Source organism: Ischnura elegans, chromosome 6 (assembly GCF_921293095.1).
Source record: "Ischnura elegans chromosome 6, ioIscEleg1.1, whole genome shotgun sequence".
Classification (NCBI taxonomy): Eukaryota; Metazoa; Arthropoda; class Insecta; order Odonata; family Coenagrionidae; genus Ischnura; species Ischnura elegans.
The window spans coordinates 26,873,615-26,898,396 of record NC_060251.1 but is presented as its reverse complement, the minus strand read 5'-3'; the positions used below and the strand labels follow the sequence as shown (position 1 = coordinate 26,898,396).

General features: G+C 40.1%; 1 protein-coding gene across 1 annotated transcript; it reads left to right on the top strand.

The window, feature by feature from the left end:
- The first annotated feature begins 1,174 nt into the window (after positions 1-1,174).
- On the top strand, positions 1,175-24,782 carry LOC124160335 (caspase-1-like). The gene is made up of 6 exons (XM_046536174.1): positions 1,175-1,349; positions 2,651-2,700; positions 6,533-6,765; positions 15,524-15,723; positions 19,196-19,307; positions 24,431-24,782. Exons 2-6 carry the CDS (start codon positions 2,651-2,653, stop codon positions 24,661-24,663), a joined length of 828 nt encoding a protein of 275 aa, XP_046392130.1. The 5' UTR covers positions 1,175-1,349; the 3' UTR covers positions 24,664-24,782.

Below are 24,782 nucleotides of genomic sequence, written 5' to 3'. Positions count from 1 at the left end.
ATAGTTTGCTACACACATCGAAGTTGACTGTAAGGAATGTAACTAAAATATGACAAGTCTGTATTAATTTCAGGAGGGAAGGTTCCCATGAGTTTCTTTCTCATCGGAATTTCCGAGTAGGAAATTTAAAGTAATAACGGCGGCGAAATGGAAATATTTCTATCTCCTCTTCCCTCTGAGAGAAATACATTAAATTTTGGCCAACGATCGATCCGTAGTAAGTTATTTATCAAAAAACATGATGTAACTGGGTCATTCCTACCAAATTCGACCATATTTTTGCCCCATTGGGCTACCGATTTTGGCCAACTTTGGTAAATGGTCTTCGATTGATCAGAAAACGAGCGATAAAGAAACTGTATTTGTAATGCGCGCAATGGCTTACAAAATATTGCAATGCTGTAAAACAACAATTTTACGACAGTCTCTCTGCATGAGACGTCATTTCTTCAGAAATACGGTAGGAATGAAAGCGTTAAATTTGTAATTTTAAAGGTCTTGACATAGAAAGCATAATACACGGATGAAGTTATGAAATTTAAAAAATATGTATTTTATGACAAATTTTAATATTCAAATCCATTTTTCATAATTCAGCAATCCAATCGATTTTTCTCATGTTCTTAATTTTTTTTAGATACAGGCCTCCCCTACAGCATTGTTAATTTCCTTTTTTGCCCACACAAAAATTTACGGTATTTTTAAAGCTGAGAAGTAATGGTGGTAACCTCTTCGTTTGTGGCAAGACCTCTTGAAATTGCTTCCCGGTGGTCGAAGAAGAACTTAACACAAAAAAACTTAAACGCTCTAATTGGCTGAGAATTTATGGACATGCATCTCAAAATAGGGAAATGATATCAATGTTTCCCAAAAATAAAAGCAAATCATGAGCTTAATTTTCAGCCAAATATTTGCGTAATTCAAGGTTAATTCAAAGAACTCTGTGGTTATGCGATTCTTTCTTTTAAAAAGTGCGTTGAAGTTTGGGGTTAATGCAAAATTACAAGGTGTTACTTCGACATTTCTGATACCCTGAGGTGAATTTCTTTCGACGATATATCTATTTTTTTATACGATACCCGGTCTTGTATAGATACTGACTCATTTATTGCCACAGGTACTCTCGTGTTTTCTTAGGAAAGGCGATAGCATTTATCTGTGGGCACCTGAGTCTTCCTCCGTCCATATTGGCGATCGTTTTTCGCTTTTTTGCGTCTTGAAAAAAATTCTGAGACTCCGAAGCCATTGCTGATTAACGGCTTCATTTGTTCAAGGAAGAACTCAGCGATTAGGCTTCATACCACATTTTGCTAGTCTGGGAAGGTGCTTTTATTCAGCCAGCTTTAAAGGTAAGACATGAATCATCCTTCTAGCTTAAACTTGTCTAATTATGATAGCTCAAAATCCTTAATCGATTGAGAGAAGTTCTTCACTATGGCGTTCCGCGATATTCCCGTCTTCCCCATCTTATTTTTTCGTTACAAGCGATTGGAGAGCGTAAATACCCAGTTTCAAATGCTGATGATGCCGATTGTGTCTTCACTGCATTACAAGTAGATGATGTTAAATAACATTACTGAATACGTTAATATCAAAACCAAACATTAATAAAACTACGTTTATGACCGATACGTACCTAGTTGCAGTACGCATATCTTATACTAAAAGTTCAAGTTCCTTGCAAGCCTCGGTAACGGGGGGGGGGGGCTACATTCCTCGCCTGCCAAACTCTAACTGCCAATAATTAGGGCATGTTTGTTTGCGATCGTCCATTATTATTAGTCGTAAATCCTCGATTTAAAGGCTAACTAGTGCTGTTTCCACGGTGACGAATATAAATAAATAAAACTGCTACTATTGATGCATATTTATCTGGGGAAAATAGTGGTAACATAGGTCAACTTACCTAAATTTGTTTTCTCAGAGTGTCAATAAGTTCTAATGTGTCTTTTCATATCTTTTTTATCAGCTACAACCGGAAATGCGTCTTCGTAAATATTAGTACTGTTGCATAATGTAAAAATCTGTACAAATTTCATCAACAACTCAGTTCAATCTATAAGCCTCCTCCAAAAACTTTTACGGTCTTTACTGTTTACAAGAGAGCCATTAGGCAAATGAGTAATAAAATTTGTCGTGCACCATTCTGTCCTTAATTCAAATCCCTTTGTATTTTTACAGGTTCCTCATTGTATACAAACAGATACATTCTGCCATGCACGTTAATTTTTAAAAATTTCACGAGAACTCTGTCGTTTATATAAATCGATTTGTCGACCTCAATGTAAATATTAATTAATATAGTCTTGGAGTATAGATCGTTTGTACAGACGACACGACAGAGTTCTGGTCATTTTCACACCCTTTATTTATGGCAAGAAATCCACCTTCAGATAAGATTCTTTGCGCCATGGGGTATTCAAAGGTCGATAAAATATCAGCCAAAAGAACTTTTACTATTCCCTAATTTCTGTCCAATCGAGGAATTTTTGCCATTGAAACTTTTATCGTCCTCTTTTTTTAGGTCAGTTATTTTTATTATCTGTCCATTTGTTTATTACTATTCCTCTATTTTAGACTAGCCATATACTATGTGTGTATAACACTCGTCAATCGTCAAATGAATAGTATTGTTATTATTTTCTTTCAGATGAACGGCAATGATGAGCCTGATGCGACTCCAACCCCTGCACAAGAAACGTGAGTAGCCAAATATTTATTAGAATAGGCACGATTGGATGTAGTCATCAACGAATGAGGTAAAATATTAAAAAATTAATGTGAAATCGGAGAATTTTGAAATTTACAACCCTAATATTTGAACTGACATGCTGAAATCTTTGGGCAATAGGGTAGTTTCCTTCATCAAAGAAAACGAAAGGCATTGATTGCGATTCGTTACCCACCATTAGTGTATTCATAATATACAAATTATTTGGTTTTAGAAATACCGGTTTAGACGAATGGCAAGGGTCAATTTTATCCTCATTTGAAAAAGGCCAGATTGGCGCCCATGCTATGCCACTCCACGTGACGTCACAGGTACCTAGTTTCTATACGAGTACATAGGAGTTTTACATCGTCTGAGATTACCAATGCATACATGAGGCACAGATCTCAGGGAAACATGTCTTAATAATCACCTATTAAAAATGGCTAAGGTCGGAATGTTTTCTTCGTTTGATAAGGTATTAATAATCCTTATTTAAGCCAAGCGCTACCAGCTAGCATTGTACTCTGCTACCCGCTAGCATCCTGCGTCGTATCAGCGCTCAGAGCCTCGCCCCAAGGTCACCTCAGTTGCGGCAGCGGGAACCAGAACGACGTCACACGGAGTTTTTCCCGGCATTCCTACTTACCCGTCGCGTTTTCGCGCGCTTGAAAATTTTCACTTTTCATTTAACCGCGAAAAATAGATATTGTCATTTAAAAATCTAAATGCGTGCAATACGTACTCCAGGAGTAATAATCTTTCGATTTAGGCAATAAAAAAATAATAGGAAACCACCCTATTCATGTAAACTACAATCACATACTAGCATGGTGGTTCATAGTCATAACAGTATGAGAACCGGCCTCTGACGTGTTAATATACGAATCCACTACTTTTGGGTACAAGCTCATCGCCCCGCCTGTAGCATTAGTTCCGGTAACTACGTTGTCTTGGCGAAAGATTGTGACGTAAGCAATGACGAATTACCCATTATTCAATGGGCATAGGATTATTTCAGCGATCAACACAATTTGTCTCCGCAGTCCGAAACAATTAAACAGCGCGAGGCACGAGGAAATTGCCCTTCTTGGATCTCCTCATCACAAGAAAAGAAGACGGATCCTTGGGCCACACCGTCTATAGAAAACCAACAAACACAAACAAGTACCTACTAGCCGGATCACATCACAATCCAGCTCAAATTAATGGAGTGATGTCCACAATGATCCACCGATCGATCACTCTCACGGACGAGGACCACAGGGCCGAAGAACTAAACGAATTAACGAAAATACTTATGATGAATGGATACAGACGGAGAGAAATAAGGACGGCCATCTCCCGCAAATTAAGTAAAAAGGACTCAAGGATGGAAGAAGAAAAGACCGAAGAGCAGCAGAAAAAAGCCTTCCTGCCGTATATGAAAGGGGTCACGGATAAAATATCCAGAATACTACATAAACATCAGATAAAAACCGTGTTTAAGCCACGCACGCAAATTAGAGACATCATTCGAAGCGTGAAAGGAAGGGAAAAATTGGAAACGGAGGGAGTGTACCAATTAAAATGCGGCACATGCGACCAAGTGTACGTGGGTGAAACTGGACGCACAATAAGAACCAGAGTGAAGGAGCACAGCGCGCCGATTCGACTGGGCCACGCCGATAAGTCAGCAGTCGCTGAACACGCCGCACACGGACATACCATCGATGTGGGCAGCCCAAAAATTCTCGCCAGGGAGATGTACTTTAGAACGAGGATTTTCGGGGAAGCCTTAGAAATCAAAAAAGCATAAAAACAACTTCAACAGAGACAACGGGCAGAAGATCAGTGATACATGGCTTCCGGTCATTTCCAGAAAAACAAGCTTCCAGAAAACTCCCTACCACCACCCACCACCTATAAATTGATGCGAAATAAAGACAACACGGTCATTTTCCCTGATGAGGTCTCCGGCATAGGAGAAGAAACGTCGGCCATTTTAATAACCTGACGCGGGATATTCCCAAAAAAACCATAAATCTACAAACATGGACCGCGAAACCTTTAGTAATTTAACATTTTTCTATGATTGAACATAAAACCATTATCTTTGTTTTTCATCTATTTCTTATATGTACACGATAAGTCCATAAGTCACTTCGGTGAAACTTATGGGCTAGTATTTTCAATTTTAACCAAACCCAGAAAGCACAAAATAAGAGAGTTATCTGTTTATTATGGTTTTTAATACGGAAGAAAATTATAAGCAGCTTATCTTACGCTATGGAACTTATGAAAGGCAAGGATAGGATTTTAGGGAGGGAAGAATACGTAAGGAATTGAGTCAAATATTCTCATATTAACATAATTTGCTTCTATTGGATAAACACCTAAGGCGGCAGAACAGCGTATCGCACATCCTATGCTGCCTAGACCTTTGCCAGATATGAATTTAAAGCCTACTAGTCAACTTCGGTGAGTCTTTTGTGAAACTTATAAGAGTTGAACAACTGATAAGAGATTTTCGTGTAGGTGGAAATTATTTAGACAACATCAAGCGACTTGCTGGTAAAGATGAAACTCAAAGTATGCGAACCTTTTTCTTGTGGCAGAGAGAAAAAAATAGGAATTGACCGCATGACCTCCAGATTTGAAACTTGCTAAGCTATCCACTGCACTACTGTTCTGTCAAGTACCTAAATAATGCTCTCATGCGACAAACCTCCCGTGAGTCTCTTTTTTCCGATGAAGCTTTCACGAGCATAATAACCGAAACAACAAGTTTTCTCAAGCAATCCAAGACATTTATATGCTCAGAATAGCTGAACGCCCATGATAACACAATACGCTTATCAAACAAAAGCTTCGCAGTTCATTCAAATGCAAACCCGCTAGTAATCCCATTTATTTAATTAAGTAGAGCGACAAAACGAGTAAAACAACACACAGGTTGTATGCCAAAGATCTTAATAACAATTGAATTCATTGAGATCAAAAGTAATCGGTAAGTCGATCGGTAGAAAAATCACGAGTCTGTTCCTCGTCAATTCTTTCGCCAAGTCACTACACCGATTTCACTGTCGTCGCTAGCGAAATTCGCTTTTGGTGTATGTTTACGTTCGCTATATGTTCGCCAGACAGAACGAGAATAGCTGTGTAGTCGCCAGAAGGACGAAGCGAAGCATTCCTGGTGAAATAGCTAGCGAATGAAAATGAGAATACGAATAAAACACACCGTTCGCCAATCTTTTCGACAAATCGCATAGGCTATAGCCAGAAAGAACCAGAATCAAGCCCTTGGTACCACATCACCACTAGATATTTTTTCCTGGCCTGTGGTTTCCCTAAACTTTCCTCGAGCTGTTCATACACCTCATCTACTTCATCCTCCCTTTAATTGCCTGTGGGGATTTAGACTTGAACCACCGCAAGGTTTGTGGGTCACGCTTCGATTTCTACCACCAGAATTCTATCGATTACCTAATATACTTTCTTTCCTACCCCTTACCGTTTAATACTATCGCTACTCTTCACTGACTTTTCTTCCCACTAATCCCACCATTATATACGACCTTATTATCATCACTCTCCTAGTCCCCGCATTCCATCCACCTCACTTCGCGTAATCCTAAGATATCTATCCTCCCTTCTCAATGTGCCTTTTGAAAATTTCTAGCCTGCCCGCCCTCATTATTGTCCTCGCATTCAATGTCCCTACATTCATTGCTACCTTCTTCTCTTCCATCTTCCTTTGTTTCTTAAGGCCTTAGCCCTTGAAAATAACAACCCGTGCTACTCCAATAATTTTATGTTCCGTAATTTTTCTTTACATTTCAGAACCATTCCAGAAAATCCAGTGGATAAAAACAAAAAAGAATATATAGAACCATATTATCCCACACGGCATGGACATGGAGACCTCATAATTCTGGGACAGAAAAGTATGAATGAGCATGATAATCAAGCTGAGGACATAAAAAAACTTAGCCAGCTGAGTGAATTCCTCGGAGCTGAACTCATAAATTGGACGGGTAAAAGCAGTAAAGAAATTATGGAAGCATTTAAAGAATGTAAGTTAAATTGAAACTCATAGAAACAGAATATTCCTACATACCACTGTATTTCTATCTGTGCGGGTAGGGAGGGGTTTGAAGCAAAATCACAAAATATTTAAACATCTAAAACGAGTTAAGAGCAGAGACATAACTGAGAGATATACCATTACCATGCTGGCCGTAACCTGAGAGAAAAGGTCCATGGATGGCCGAAACCTGAAGAAATATTAAGAATTAAAAACTGGGAAACTTATTCACAAACAAATCAAATTCAGAATTAAATAAATTGGAAAATACAAAAACAAAAATATCTGTAGCCACGCTAATTATACAAGGGGAATATGAAAAGTAAGGTCTCTAAAAACATAAACGTCCCCGCAAACAGCGCTACCAGAAATCTGGCTACCGTAGCTTGTCTGTTAGTCCTTCCTCCTTCCCTTCGCTTAAACGGTAACACATTACCAAGCTTATTGTTGGGCATCATTTATCCAACGAAATGATTGATGGATTTTTCTCATTATAGAATGATCTTCCAATTTTGTGGTCAAATTAAATTATGGTTTCGCTAATAGTGGGCCCCGTCGCGCAGTGAGCTGAAATCGAAAAAAGCAAAATATCGACTTTTTCATTTCGAACCGGGAATAGTATATTGTAACGTTTCGATTAATTTCTCTTAGTTTCACGTCACTTACAAATATTTTATTAAACTTTAAATAATACAAACTCGGGAGCAAGGGAACACCCGTCCGCCATAACTATCACAATCCGACTCCTCCACTTTTCACTTCCTCCCGCGCCATCAACAATCACAACAATTACCTCCCTAAACCTCTGCTGCTTATTATTGCTTAAATTACGTCACACCAAAACCAAAACAAACCACTCAACATTAGGTGTTACAATATCATCATTTTAGAATTTTCAGGACATGTAAAACTAAAGTTAATTTTATTTTCAAAATATTTTTTTAAATTTTTATCGATGGCCAAAAATCGATAAAAATCTACGAAATCTTGAGAGCGTGATGAAGAAAGATCTGAGGTTTTCTCGGCGTATGATAATGTTGAAGTTATTTCGGGTTTCCCACCGGATGAGGTTCTCCATCTCTGCCGACGTTTCAATGGTCGTGTCGTCCATCGTCATCAGGGCGTCATCAGCCCTGATGACGATGGACGACACGACCATCGAAACGTCGGCAGAGATGGAGAACCTCATCCGGTGGGAAACCCGAAATAGCTACAACATTGAGAGCGCGATTTTTACGAAAATTTTTTGTTTTATTATCTTAGGCTTCTCCACCCGTGCTTTTGTTGTTGTTTTTTGGTGCTTTTTCCACCGATTTTTGTACATAATACGTGTGAACCAATCAGGTTACACCTGATCATGGATGGGGTGTATATATACTTGTCAAATTGTGAAGAACGGAGTTCGGAAGATCCCCGGAGGATGAATAGCAAGTCGACGCTCGAAACATCGGGAGACATGGAAAACATCCACCGGTGGAAAACCCGAGAAACTTTTCTAAAAGTTTAATGCTTGTTCCCTAAGCATTGAAATACAATATGTAATTAGGATTTTTGAGGATATTTATTGATACTATTTTTCTTTTAATTAATTAAAAGCGATCTATTCTTACGGTCAATTGTGTTTGTTAACTTTACGATTAGTTTAAAATATAACCGTTTTTCGCTAATTTTTTTATCTAATGCTAGGATGAAAGTTGTTACCGCCGCTTGCCGCTCCTCAGATATTTACACTAAGAGTCGACTGAAGTCTATTGTTAGATCTTTTAAAAATGACACGAGACTCTCGTCTTTACACATTTATTTGTACAGTACAACATGACCATGCGTGTGCTCGGGCCAGGGCTCGCATACCATATGCCGCCTCCGGACAGGCTTAGCTCGTCGTCAGTTCTCCTTCCCCTCGCGCACGCTAGCGGCGCTCCTCCGGCCACATCCGTCGTCAGCCCGACGTATCCCTCCGCCGTGATACTAGCGCGAATTCAAACACTGCTAACACTATAATATTAGATGGAAAAGAAAAATCTTGTTCCAACTGGCTCCCCTAGGATTTTTTTGAGGCAAAGCAAAATGATGTCGGGAGGTTGTCGCGCCCCGTGACCCGCAATACACGCAGTAGGCACCCGGGAACTTGGCGTGACATGCGTTCGTTTGAGAGACTGCATTTTCCCAAAATCTTGAGTGCATTGCATTCAACTAATTGTTATTTGCGGTGTATGTAAGGTATGTACCCTCTTCTAACGGTTTTTCCCTTGAGTGTTTGCCTGCAAACTGCATGCGTACGGCAATAAACCCAACGGTTCGCGTGCTCCCCAAGCCCTTTGTCCTGGCGGCTACCCCTTGAAGCACCCAGATTTGGTCTTTTAATATGAACACGTGCAAATTATTCCATCCTCCAAATTGATTTTTCCCTAAATATACCGTCTGTGCCAATGGCTCGCTCATTTCTAGCCGAAAGCTCAACATCCGTCTCCCTTCAGTATAGGTACCTCGTTGAAGTGTGTGCCGAAGGACCAGTGGCGGCTCGTGAGTCAAATGCTAGGGGGGGCGCACTCCACCGGGGGGTCATAAGTTTTTAATATTTCGTGTATTTTATTAAGTTTTACGGCAATCTAGGAATTAAATTTTGTGATGCCATATGTTCCGTTTTTTTCAACAAAAATACCTAGTTTTCCTAATAAAGCTTGATTAATAAATACCAAATGCCATAGACTCTCGGTCATACGGATCGGCTTATTCCGGACTCTCGATTATACTGATCAATGATCTTGAAGAATAAAAATATATTTGCTGCGATATTTTGCAAATACAAACGAAAATACGTAACTTTAGGTTTTATCGCATACATTCTTCGTGCGGATATGCCCTCAATACACTTCTGTTGTTCGTTTTGCAATCATAATACGTTATTTGTCAAATCTATACAACATTTGCAATGATTTAGGTAGCAATGACACTTGTAACACCTGAGGAGGGAGGGGAGTGTCACTGACTTCCACTAGGCAACAAACACTACTAGAATGCGCGCGCTTTCCTATTGCAGATGTAAACTTTGATGGCGGTGTTCGCGATGATTCTTGAATACAGTATGATTTAAAATCAATAATTAAACATTTCTCACACATTTTTAACAAAATCTGAAATACTCACATGCCTTTAGTTATATTGCAGAAGTCCATCGTTCTTTCCTTTTGTCCAGCAAAGTGATCAATTGCACGTTCGTTGAAATCAGCGCCGGACAACAATTTCTTTCCGATTGAACACATGGCAAGGGCACTAGTCTATAAATAAACAAGGGACGACACAAAATAGGCCGACGAAAAATACCACCAAAAAGAACAAGGTGCCTGGACACAGAATTGGGAAATTTTTTCCCTATATTTCCCTAAAAAAAAACGAGCACTGTTGATCAATTCAAAATTGTCTTCTTGAATGTACACACAGCACTAAGAAACTTCTTAATCGGCAATTACGCACAGTTAAATCCTCGAAAATGATGTCTGAACTCATTTCACTCCGTTCTTTCCGAGAGTCATGCCGTTACTATAAGGACGACTCAAGGGAGATAGAAGTCGTGGTCCACTAATGCTGATTCAGCTGAGGGACGAATTTAAGGTCAGCAAAGGCATTCAAGCAAACAAAGGACGTCACGAACCATCTCCTTGAGTCTAAGATTCATAAGTGGTAAACACACGAGACGCCAACGGGTCGCATTTGGAATAACCATGACTTCGAAATCATTGCCATGATATAATAATATATAAATTCTAGATCGTAAAAGAAGACGACTCTGAGCCACAGATGGGAGCTGTAAGGATCTCCGCACTGATATGAACTCTTCGAAGCCACTTAAATCAGACCCAAGTGGACATTTTCCGTCAGACAGCTACCGCTCTGCCGCTGATGAATTAGGTGAACATGAACTAATACAACAAGGACGGCTAGAAAAATGATGAACCTACACACAAAAGGTGCATTGTACGCGGCACTTCTTGACATTCATTGGATGACTCTATTTAAAGTCACGTTTTACGGTTTAAATCATGTTTAATCATTCACCCTATCACGCACGCACCTATTTCTTAAATTATAAATCAGTGGGGAATGTTAACTGATTTTTCCTAATACTGCAGGTCTTATGATAAATTTATCTGAAAAATAGGTACCGCATTTCTAATCATCGGGAAGATATTAATACATTGTTAAGGCCTAAATATTAATTATTAGTTTCCCAACGGTTCTTGAAATTCGTAATCATAACAGAACTGTGGCAAATAATCGAGAATAGTTTTCCTTCGTCAATACGGCCTTTAACTGGTTGGATTTTATGTGTTCCGGAATTCAAACACCAAAAAACGCAAGCATAATGGCTTTACTTTATTTAATGGCTTTAATTTATTTACTGTAGCAATACCTACCAGCAATTAAAAATTAAAATCTTATAACTACACCCAGTACAGTGACCATTCTGATTCCGTAGGTCCCTTTTCTGTGGCAGCACCAAGAAGACGCCAGATTATACGCCCGCCGGCCTGCGCAGCGATGTCAACTCACTCGTCGCTCTGCGCAATCTCGGACGACGTCCCAAGGCTTCCGTAAGGCAGCATGTTAGACGCGTCATAGCACCAGCAGCCCCCACCACTACCACTCTCCATATAACTGCATGGGGATGGATTGGGACGTTCTGGCCAGCGCCCCACGGCTACAAATACGAACTTTTCGCGCTATTTCTTTTCGTTTTTTTCCAACACTTTCGATATATGGGACTGAAAAACACTTTCATTAATCAATGTATAATTACAAATTAATGGATAATTATTTTTTTTACTTTTTCAAATATTTGGGAGGGGCGGCGTCCGAGAGTCCTTATGGGCAAACCGCCACTGCGAAGGACGTTCACAGTGAAGTTGCCAAGTTATGAATACAACGAAAGTAACTCGCCAATATTTTCATAGTGTGATCTTGGCAAATAGAGGAGTTCCAATAAGCAGATGAAGTCATTCGCATAGGAGTTTTTACACAAAAAAAAACTTTTTTGGAAGGAGATGAGAAATTAAAAACGTTGCTTGCGGCCTTCATTGAAAAAATGTGCTTTCAATAACATATTCGGAAGTGAAATGAGTGCTTTAGAAGGAATGGTAGATTTCTGACAACTTTCAGTGGGTTTTCTTAATCATTAGTTTGGATGTCATAATTATGCGACTTGGTAAACCATTAGAAATCGAAAATCCTAATAGAGTGCCACGCACAATCCTTTTCTAGGAATTTCGGAAAACCTAATTACCTACTTATCAGTAGTTTTGAGAGCTATATAGATTGGAATTCGAGGAAATAATAAGGTTTTCTCTGCTTAAATGCCTAAATAAGAGCCATACTATATGAAATCTATATCCATAGTATCACATGCTACCAACTATTCACAAAGATATAATACATGGATAATTTTGAAAAATTCCATACTTCTTACTGGGCAGCTTTCCGAAGAGGCGTTCGAAGCTCGCCACAAGGATATAAGATATGGTGAAAAACACACCAGGAATGTGTCTAAGATTGCCACATGCCATGACATTTTCCATACTTTTCTGCCAACATCAGATCCTTACATTTCTTGTTCTGCGGTGGTTCCCCGTGGAGTAAAAAACATTAACAGAGGAGGTGAAAAATCTTCTAATTAATAGCGAAAATATTTTACAATATGAGAAATCTTCATCCTCAGAATCGGATTTAAATTGGCACGCCCTTGATTTTGAGCAATTAGCAATAAAAATATATATTAATGATATTTTTATTCTTTGTTATTACACTTCGATAACCAAAATTTCAAATATAAAACACTGATAAGGAAATTTCAATTATCAGTTAACGAAAGAAAAGCTATTAGATAGCTAAATTTCTGTTAACAATACAAGGAATTCTATATTTCCCTTGATAATCCCGCATCAAAATTTCGAGTTGCCCCTGCCAACTATTTATTTTTTTATTACCCTCCTAATCAATATTGTGGACTACATCATGCTAAATAAGTTTCATTGCATCCTCAAGATACACATTTCGCAAAAAGTTTCATTAATTTAGCAATACTTAAGGCTACAGCGATTTTACCCAGCTGTTTTCGATTTCAGCCCACTGTGCGTCGTCTTCATGGCGGCGCGGATTTCTCCCTAACTTCCATCCCTATTCACACCTCGGAGGCGTCGACGGGCTCCTGTCGCGGCCGCGGCGCCTCCTTCCTTTTTCTCTTTTCTTCCATTCCCCTCCCCTGGTTATCGGGCGTATCAGTTTCATTACTGGGTCCCGGCCCGGTGCGTTTTAACCCTTAAAAGGACCCCTTGGGTCTTCATTCAAAGTTGGCGCAGCACCCACTCGCGGGAGAAGTCCAGATTGTTGCTCCCACCTCAGAGTAAGGATGGGGGAGAGTGCGCTTTGGCTACTGCGCATGTAGTCAAGATCCCGCACTTATATCCCACACTTCCCGCACTTCTTCCCACAAGAAGGGTAAGGATTCCCGCACTTCTTCCCACGATCACGTGGTAACCATGTTGACCACAGAATCTGCTACTGCGCAGCCTGAAAGCGCCCTCTACCCCAATCCTTACTCTGAAGCTCCCACCAAGAGCGAACTGCGGTCGGTCATAGGCGGATTTATGAGGAGGGGCAGGGGGGCACGTGCCCTCCTCCCCCCCAGACCCATAAGAAATAGACAAGATTTTTGATTCAGTTATCATTACGTTCTTTTTGTTTCGAGTAATATCGAGCTTCATTCGTTTAATTTCATATAAATAACTTACATATTAAAATGAAGAGAATATTTCGTTCAGTAATCATTGTCGTTTTTTAAATCTCAAATATGAGAAGACCGTTTGCCTGTCAGACCCCCAACCCCAGAAAAAATATTGGACCTGCTCTTGCGGTCGGTTATTAAGTCTTGGCAAGCGAAGACGGTTGCTCCTACTGGAAATCATCACTAATAGGAAGACGTATATAGTTCCATGTCCTTGGACGTGGAAAATGTGCGGAAAAGGGGCAGAGAATTTACTGCTGGCGTAGAGGAGAGTGGAGGAGCTTGTGGTCGAGGACCACCGGCAGACCCTCGACGAAATGACCAAAAACCTAGAATGTGTGAGCAGCAGAGACTCTATTCTCTCCATTTTGGTCAATAGCATGCAGTGCCACACGGTGTCCGCCAGGTGGGTCCCAAAAAATGCTGACTGAGTGAACACAAGCAGTGTGTCCAGCGTGCCCAGCACTTTCTCCCCAGTTTTGACGAGAAAGGTAAAGATTTTATTCTTTAATGGTCACGGGAGATGAAACTATAGCCCACCATTGCACTCCAGGCACGAAAAAAACGGTCAAAATAATGGAAAAACTCGGTCTCACCAAAACCCAAAAATTTTAAGCAAGAAAAATCAGCGGGAAAGGTTAGGGGTACCGTCTTTTAGGACAGAAAAGGTGTCCTCCTGATCGAGTTTATGCCCAAGAGTACGAAAATCAACTCCCGAGAAAAATTGCGAGACCATGCGCAAGCTTAGAAGAGCTATCCAGAACAAACGACACGGCAGATTGACAAAAGGCGCTCGATTGCACCACTGCGCGCGTCCCCATGTGGTCCATAAAACCACGTCATCATATATACCATATATCATCAATTATCATGGAGCAATTTGAATGGAGTGTGATCGATCACCTACCTTACAGTTCAGACATCGCCCCCGTGACTATCATCTCTTTCCTGCCCTCAAAAAAGGCTTGAGAGATCGAAAAATCGCGAACAACGACGAAGTTCAAAAAGCGGTTCTTACATTTCTACGGGAAGTTATTCTAGGAGGGAACACTATTGTTCGTTTCACGGATACGGGCGTCACCGAGCTTGAGGGCGACTTAATCGAAAAATAGCTGAATGTCCAAGGTTTCTAACGATGTCATATAAATAACCATAAATCTCATTGAATATGAAAAAATATTATGAAACACTATCTACAAGGTAATAAAATCAACTGATTTGGGCGTTACTTGGTGGAACGATGAAATATTCATGGTGAAGCAAAAACACAGTACTATTCCAGAAAATTTATTTAAGCTGTCTACTAGTTTCAACGTTTACACCGTCATTAGTTAGTCTTGATAATGACGGTGTAAACGTTGAAACTAGTAGACAGCTTAAATAAATTTTGTGGAATAGTACTGTGTTTTTGCTTCACCATGAATCTACAAGGTAATATCAAGGGCATCTGCATTATTGCGTTTCTACCTGTTGATGAAAAATGTGCAATTGAAACAGAATTTTTCTGTGAAGAGAGCTCTAGATCTGCTCCCCGTTAACAGCCACTAAAGTCGCAAGACTAATGCTTATAGATTAGTTTACTCTTCATGGTCTGCTTAATGTATTATAGAGGATGTTAATGTAACTCGCGATGGATATTTTATTTGAAACCGAGAACTAAGGCTGAATACATTATATGCAATCTCTGAAGCTAATGAGATAATTATTTCCTCTTTGCAGAAGTATGAATAATTTTAGTAACAATCCATTGATTAGTTGTGGTATTTTTTATTGCTTCCAGAAAGTGAGTGCGAATAAAATGTGGCGTCTGACATTGTTAAAATATTTCTACTTTTAACCTCAGTACACTTTATACCCCAGCTTCGGTAAAATGAAATCAGGATTTTTTACGTAAATTATTGTGTAGGGTTCCCTGAAAATTTGATGGTATGTCTTAAATGTCGTAACTCCTATTTACTATTTACCCTAGTCTCTACCGACAAGAAGAGGGAAGGGAAGGACTTCATCATCGTGTTCATTCTGTCCGAGGCTAAACATCTCAACCATATTCGTGGGGCAGCTCGAGAGGATAATAAAGATGACTATTACAAACTTGATGACGTTCTTCATGATATGGCTTACGGGGAAGGCACCAAAGTTCTAGGCATACCCAAGATTTTCTTCGTACAGGTAAGTACTGTTTCGTAACATCTGAGCAACAATCAGCTATATTTGTCCCGCTTCAAATGGCTTCAACTTCAACGACTGGGATGACCTTGTCTCATCGAATGAACTGCATTTTGTGGTAGGGTAGGAGAACTACAAAGCCAAATTAACGATATTTTTAATATTCACTGATCACCTATACGGTAAGATAAAAACCTCAGGTAGAGAATGAATACATTTTTCACCAAAAATATTGTTTGTACATTCTTAAAATTGTCACAACACATTATTTGCGGACTAAATTTCGATTGCATAGACTGTACTGTAACTGATTTAACTGTACTTCCAATGATGATTGTTGGACCAGTTCTCTTCGTTATAATCTAGAACTTCCAATAGTCTCTATTTTTTGGAGAAATATGTCGCCATGGATGAATTTCCCTCAAAACATTTTTCCACTCATAACGCAAAACACCACGCATCTCGGACCTATGCAAAGATACCTCCTGGCTCTTCATGCAGTCAGCTGATGATCTATTTTCAGCACAATCAGTATTAAATCATTAACACTCCTGTATGTTAGAGGTTTTTGTATTTTAAGATGACAAAATCATTAACAGTAAAAATACTTTTTACGACAGTTACACAAGAATAGCTGCTGATCACTAATTTCGAAGTAGAGATATTCCCAGCATTCGTGTCTTGGTTCTTGAGAAAGATGTAGTCATCATCTCGATTATCATACGAAAATATTTCTACTTTACCTTTCTAGCACTTAATCCGATAGCTAGGATAACGACCAGTAGCTGGTAACATGCATTGAAGCTTCCTTAGGCAAGAGTATTGCCTTTCTCTCTTTACAGCCTTGGTTGGCTCCTAAAGAACTTCGTCGTTTCTTCGAGAAAACAAGAGAAAAGGAATTGCATATATGCATTATAAATTCATAAATGAGATAAGTATCCATCGCTTCATTTGGAATTTCGTTACAAAACAAAATCTTGGTCAAATGGAAAAATTCGTGTGTAACAGTTCAATATAATATTCAGTTTCGATTTCGATCATTAGCAACGATCATTTTTTTTTTAACCTGACATTATGTCCTCGTAGGTAGTTGAGAAGCCTGAGACCTAATACAGTTAATGGGAAGTGTGATTCTTTAGCCTGAGGCCCTCCTAGACTATATAATTGATTCCCATGAGGGCTTCAAAGATCCGTAAAATTTGGCATCCAGGGGATGTAGGTTATAGACTGTGTACGGTGGCAAACAAATGCATTTTACTCCTAATCCACGGTTGTGAAACTTGGGCACTATGTTGCGAGAGCAGGTCGGCTAAGATGAATAATGCCTGTCATTGTTAACTCCGCACGGGCGCCGAGGAACAGACTAAAAGACCCGCACTCAACTACCACATCGTCGAAACAGCAACTCTCGGTGCGATCACATTTTGCTCCTCTGGTCTTTACTCAGCCAGAAGTGCTTGAAGGATGGGGAGGCACCCAGAATGCTTCTTTAGTACTCCATGGAAACCTACCTTGATGGGTAGAATACTATAATAATCAATCTCTCCAGCTTCCACCACACCCACATTTCAAAAGCGTTGATCCTATCACTTCTTCCCAAGGCCCACGTTTCCCATCCATACAACACAACATATAGCATTTCACCAGCCTCTTTCATAGTCCATGCTGCTAAATAACACCTTTCCCTTCTCATTAAAAGCTTCCTTTCCCATACCTACAGTCCAGCCGGCGAGAGTCGTTGCCCGATGGCACTTTAAAAGGAGGGGCGAAGAACCCTGCTCCAACATGGTTTACAACCAATCGCTGTCCCCCAAATGCACCTCACACCCTTGCCTAGTCACACAACGCTTTCACATGCGCATGAAGCACTGAAACAAGCCTGAACCACCAAAACAGGCCCTTTCTGCGAATTTGCCAAAACAAAGGATTCTTCCTTTGGATCCTTCACGCTCGTTGTCCCTTCTCGCTGCTTTCTTCACGGAACCTTTTTGTTTACATGTGATGTTGGAGTTTCCCTTTCTTACCTGGCAACGCTGCCCACTACCCCTTCTAGCTGTCAACGGACAACTTTTGGCGGCCGTACTGTATTCTTGACTTTATACTGAACTGTGGTTGTATATGCGGTCTAAATAATTAACAGCAACTCTCGATGCGATCACATTCAATCCTCTGGTCTTTACCTCAGCCAGAAGTGCTTGAAGGAAGGGGATACACCCAGAATGCTTCTTAAGTACTCTATGGAAATCTAACTTAATCGGTAGAATACTATAATTCCCCATATATAGCCCCATTTTCACACGCGTAAGCTTATTTCTACGGCTATGCGATAGGTGTCCAGGGCATCTTGGCGCGCCCGTAACGTGCTAAACCTACAAACTACCATCGTATTTCACCGTAAACAAAACGTAACAACTGCACAACCACCTCCGCGCCAAGACCAACCGCGCTCAGGTAATTCGCGTCGAGATGCCCTCGCGCCAAGGTAGCCCGCACCAAGACGGCCGCGCCAAGATGGACGCGCCAAGATGTCTCAGAAAGCTGTACTAATTATTTTCCCATTATGGCAGCTGCAACTTTGTGGAGCTACTATCCTTGGCACGAAATAATGCATGTGAATAATTCTCATTTGCATAACATTCGCAACTTGCTTCCCCAAATTAGGCAACGCGACACAAATACAAGCTTATGGCACCAAAATGTACTCAACTGAATCCAATCCCAGGTAGAGCTATATTGATTATCTCCACTGTGTCAGACGTGAATTGGTGGAATGCATGATCAAATAAAATAATAAAAATACTACGTGTATACCAAACAATGATTGCACCTATTTTAATAGTATAATATAGTAAAGGATGTACAGATTATTTCCATTATATACCTTGTATCTTGCAAAGTTTTTAATGCACATTTTACCGATACAAGCCCCTTTTTTAACCTCACCCCAAAAGAGGTAGTTGCGCCCCAAAGCTTTCCATGAAAAATTCTAATCGCTGGTATGCTGTAAGCATGCAAGGGTTTTAGGTGAAGGATAGTCTGTGGCTACAAGCAGGGACTAGCGTCTCTTTGCTCATCCGCAATTGCTAGTGTTCCCGGGATGTTATTGTTCCGGCTCCTTTTGTTGAAGTAGGGGTAAGGGCGATCAAATTTTCAGTATGTGATTTCAAAACACGTTCCAACCTTGGTTTGCCACCAAAACGGTAGTTAATCAGCGATATTCAATTAAAAATACTATTCAACCAACTGTCAGAAAACCCGCAATCGTTTCAGGATGACTCGAAGTTAGTATTGGTAATAGCTGTAGTGTACTTTGGTACCTGTACTTTGGTACTTGTACTTACTCTCAATTGAGAAGACTAAGAAATTCAATTGTAATTGCATACATTTAACCTTTATGGTGTTTATTAATAATTACACAACCTCCGAAAACCTCTCAATGCATAACATTAAGCTTCATTATTACTATTCATTGCAGAATGTTGCTTCAAAGGGAACTGATAATATATCAGGCGGCCATCAAGATGACACCAAAAGTACTTTATGTCACAGGATGGCAGATTTTTTTGTTTCGTTCAACAAAGAGTACGGTACGTATAAATATTTTAATTGAATGGTAATTTGTAATTTATCATCATCAGTAAATGATCCAAAGACTGTTTCTACGCAGCTCTCCATTACACTCAACAACCTGCTAGCCTTTTCACAATGACGTATTCCTTCTCTTTCAAAACCTTAACAATAATCTATCCAACGCAATTTATTCCGCGTCGTCCCTTATCCTTCTTAGCGTCCACCTTTCCTTCACCTTTCAGTCGTCATTATTCACGATGTTTCGTAAATAATGACGACTCATCAGGAATTGCAAGACATTTGAATTACAAACACCATTGGTGCAATTTTGGTGCAAAGATTTTACATGTAACTGACAAGGGGCGGATATTGGATTTCTTAAAACAGTTTGAAATTGTGAATTGCCCCGCTGATTTTAAATTATGTAACGACCATATGTTCCCATTCCACTCACCCCTTCTGAACATTACCCTACCTCCAACCCAATGCCCATTGACGTCATCAGTAACCTCGGAATGAACACACCCCAATAACCCCTCCCCTTCCTTTCTCCCCCCTCCTGAAAAACCTATAAAAAGGCTGTCACCCGAGGCTATGTACCTTGACAATGGCACAAGTTGCCGAAACCATGGTCGGTGAAAATAAAATAGTGTGGAAACAGACAAGTTGTTTTAATAAGCTGAATATCAAAGATTTCCACCGCATCACGCCGGACACTGTATCTTTTATTCAAGCCATTATGTTTCATACCATAAGGTTTTTAGAAGACTATCCTTTTCTCCCAGCCTTCTCAGCACTTACTCCTTACTTAATCGGTCGATCCATTTTATCTTCAAGGTTCATCAATAGCGCCACATTTCAGACACCTCCACTCTTGAATTCTCAGCATCTGTAACGTCCAAGCCTCCCTCCCATGCCGAAGCATGCTCCATATCGATGGCTGAGTTCTAACAACACATAGCTAAAAAATAGCAACTTTTCAGGAGTGCAAAAAAAACATTAATTTTCTTCACTTCTACACTGAAATCATAAACCAAAAGTTCATAAAACTGGTGGAGAAGCATTCATTTGCAAACAAAGAGTTGTTTTTTGCTTGCATTTTATTTTTAATGTTATAGCCCTTTGTATAAGATGCCTCGACTACTTCTTTCTTGCCCCGCCCATCGCTGGCTTTTCCGCTCCCTGGGTAACAATACTCTTTCACCTCAAACAACCTTTGTTTCCCTAGTTAAATGTTTGTCCTAGCAATCTCCCTCTCCCTGTATTCTGTTATTTTAGCATTCTTTTCGTTCGTTTTCCAACTGATATATGGACATTGCCCTTTCCACATTTTTCAAAGCCGTTATCAAATCATTCTAAGGTGGCTGACTGCTATGCCGTCACTAAATCGCAGGATACTTATTCTTTCTCCATAGATATTAGCACCTAAAACCTTACATATCATTGACGGCTTTCTCTATCTTACATTAAAAACTACGGGGGACAGTGCACACCCTTTTCTCAATCATTTCCCTATTCTCCCTCCTTCGCAGCGGGATCCAGATCTCATCACTGCTACTTGGATTTCATAAAACATGCAGAATTCTGCGATCACTCCAATTTCTTTCAGAATTTATATGCATTCACCTTCATTCCAGGTTGTCAAAAGCCCTCTCAGGGTCGGCAAACGTTGTGAAAGTGGATTTGCTCTTCTCCGTTCTCTTCTCTACGAGTAGTAAGGGTCAGAATTGCTTCTCTTGTGCCCTTACCTTTACCAAATCCGAATTGGTCCTCACAGGAGTTCTTCTTCGCGTAAATGATTCGTGTCAGTATCTTCGACCTGAGTGTCGATATTATTACGGTCTGAAAATCTTCACATTCCTCCGCTTTCTTCTTTTTGGAAAAAGTAATGACGTTATTCTTCTCAAAGTAAATCAGATCGATGAGGTCAAATCTTTTCTTCTCTAATTTAAGGTTTTCTAGCCTACCATGCAGTGGCGCAGCGAGGGGGGGTTTTGGGGGATAAACCCCCCCCCCCAGAGCTCAGAGATATTTTTAAGGTTAATTCATTTTACTTAATTGAATTGATATTACTAATAGAATAGTGCAAGAATTTATTAAATATCCCTCGGAAAGCAGTAAAACTCACCATTTTGAACCATTTATCCTAAAATTCTGCAAGTTAATCTCTCACCTACCGCTTATCCTGGTGGGTATTCCATACCCCCGCACTCCCCGGTAATAGTTGCACCTAAAACCCCCCCCAGCCTTAATTCCTAGCTGCGCCCCTGCAACCATATGTCAAAATCGATCTCACGTTCCAAGTTTCTATCCTCTAAACTTCAGAGCTGACCGATATACCCTCCCGGGAAGTCTCCGCCCGGAGATCCAAATGCGGGTCAGGTTAGCCTCTGGAATGTTTCACCGGAGAGAATTCCATTATGTGTGATATAAAAAAGATTGGAGAAGCTGCCAGTCGTCGGGATAATAATGCGGTGGCTTCCCCTAGCCATCCTCAGCGCAGAACTACACCCGTTTAAGAAAATATTACCTCGCCTGCAGTGTATTAAGTGTGGCTGTGCTGACCACTGTGGTATTCACCATTAATAATGTGAAGAAAAGCCGCTGCCATCTTCCTCGGGTGATGGGAAGTATGATAATAGGGTGGTTTCCTATTTTTTATTGTCTAAATCGAAAGATTATTACTCCTGGAGTACGTATTTCACTCCTTTAGATTTTTAAATTACGATATCTACTTTTCAGTTTTCAAGCAAGCGCGCGAAAACGCGACGGCTAAATATGAATGCTGGGAAAAGCCCGTGTGACGTCATTCTTATTACGGCTACCGCTGTGTGAAGCCACGTTCGTGCGAGGCTATGAGCGCCGCTACGATGCAGGCTGCTTGCAGGTGGCAGAGTACCCTGCTGGCTGGTAGCGCTTGGCTAAAATAAGGATAATTAATACCCAATGAAACGAAGGAAACTTTCCGACCGTAGGCAATTTTAAGAGATGTTTCCCCGAGCTCTGTGCCTCATGCATGCATTGGTAATCTCAGACGATGTAATACTTCTGACAACTCGAATAGCATCTGGGCCCCTGTGACGTCACGTGGAGTGACATCGCATGGGCGCCAATCTGGCCTTTCTCAAATGAGGTAAATATTCACCATTGAAATTCGACTAAACTGGGATTTCTATAACCAAATAAATTGTAAATTATGAATACACTAATCGTAGGAAACGTATCGCAATCAACGCCTTTCGTCTTCTTTGATGAAGGAAACTATCCTATTGGTGGTCTCCTGTCGCCAAGGCGAGGCAATTTTGCACACACAAATTACATTTCAGATGGCTTCCTCACCCAAGGATAGACGTATACCACCTCGGAATGCCGTCGCTTTTTATCCACGACAGCTCATTCGACGAGTAAAGGCCCTCACAGAGGTCGTCGCCGATTCTAGAGGTCGACCCCTCATGAATAACCCAGTGGACGCACTTGGTGCCTTTAAGCTCAGCCGCGAAAATTTTAAACTTAATAAATGAAATCACCTCTTACTCAGTGATGAGAGTGGACCATTTATCCAGAGTACCGTACGATGATATTAAATTAGTACCATAACGGTCCAAGACGATTGAAAGAATTCTTCTTGGCATGGCTATAATATATTTTGATTCTAATAACGGAGAGAACACCAAGGTCCACCCGACGGATTTAATTGACATGAGATGGCTATTTTGGCGTTCAATTGAAAAATTCACTCGAAAAATCAATTGCATTACTTTTGGAGTTACAGGAATAACAATCATCCTCACTGATCAACAATCCTAAGATTGGTTTGACGCGGCTCTCCACTCAATCATCCCATCCGCAAATCTTTTCACACCTACGTATTTCTTCTCTTTCGCGTCCTTATTCACCTGTTCCATGTATTTCATTCGAGGTCTTCCTTTTCCGTTCTAGCAATCCACTAATACATCCTAGACCTGATTTACTAGATGGTTACTCCTACCAACGATGGGAGAAGCAAGAAATCATCAACAGAATAGCCCAGGCAAAGAGAGCATTTCATAAAAAAAAAGATCTACTTACAGCGGGACATTTTCATATAAAAGTTAAGAAACATTTTATCAGAACTTACATTTGGCGTATGCTCCTCTGCGGACGTTCGGAGAATAAGTCCTAAGAAGGGTAGGAGAGAAGAAACGCCTCATTAAAACCTTGGCCAGAAGACGGAACAGCCTTATAGACCGTATGATGAGACATAGTGGCCTGATGAAGAAAATCGTCGAGGGACAAGTGACGTTTCGTGACGTTTGAACTGACGTGAGGACAGGGACGCGATGTAGAACTACGATTACATCCGGTAGTTTACGAACTACCTGTCGCGGAGAAGACATCGAGCGATCATTGCCGAGTTGAATAAAGATGAGCATCAAATTTCTGATATAATACGCAGTACCGAAGTGATCAGGGGCGCAGGGGTAAGCGGGAGATGCGGGGGCCCTCCCCAAGTAAATTTTTCAGATAAATGGTTCAAAAGGTAAAATTTTACGGATTTTTGAGGCATATTTTATTAATATTTACACTATTCTATAAGTAATATTAATCCAATTAAGTGAAATGGATTAAACTAAGAAAATTCTCTGACCTTTGGGGGGTTTATCTTCCAAAAACCCCCCTCGCTGCGCCACTGGAAGATAACTCGGAGATAACCGCTTTATGTCTCTTCTGTTGGAGGTGCTTCGTAAATTAGCATATCAGACCTTGTGCCAGCAAGTGAACTCAAAATAAAATTAACTTGATCATTGGCACTTTCCAATACGCTCTTACAAAAACACAAGACAAAACACTTCAAAACTGACAAAACGTCAACAAAATGGCTATTATGTCAGCATTGTGTGGAAGATAATTTTCATTTATCTACGGGCATCGGGAAGACAATACCATAAAAAAAGACGGCAAAAATATTCTTCTGGTCGACATATAGAAAGCAGGACGGTTTAGAAACTTCACTATTAATCAATAACAACCGCTGAGGGAGAATCTTGAATCTTCCAATGGTCCATCTTCCTCCCATGCAATCACGGATTTGTAGCAATGACGTGATTAAAGATGGGATTGTTACAATGATAATATAAGTACAATTTTTTTCTGATTTCAGATGAATGCAAGATAGACAAAACCAGATTTGGGTCAACCTATATCAACTTGTTGGACAGTGAAATACGAAATGCAGTGAAGCAAGGTTGGGGGTTATTCACCACAATGACAATAGTTAACCGCAAATTGGCAGAGGAATATAAAAATTCACAACAAAAAACAATGAATCAGGCGCCAAGATTTCATTCTATGCTAAGATATGATTTTAAATTCAAAGCTAAAAACGAAAACTAAATAATTACTACAAAAGTAGCAGATAAAAAGTATGATAACCACAATTAATGAGTCTCTACTTATTTGTGAGCGATGCTGTGTACTATTGATGTATTAAATTAAATATCTATTGATACCTA

What these genes read in the sequence shown, in the direction of transcription:
- LOC124160335 (XM_046536174.1), top strand. Translation starts at nt 2,651, where the DNA reads ATGAACGGCAATGATGAGCCTGATGCGACTCCAACCCCTGCACAAGAA. An exon ending in TATGGAAGCATTTAAAGAAT is followed by an intron (nt 6,766 to 15,523) that starts GTAAGTTAAATT and finishes TATTTACCCTAG; the next exon opens with TCTCTACCGACAAGAAGAGG. An exon ending in TTCGTTCAACAAAGAGTACG is followed by an intron (nt 19,308 to 24,430) that starts GTACGTATAAAT and finishes TTCTGATTTCAG; the next exon opens with ATGAATGCAAGATAGACAAA.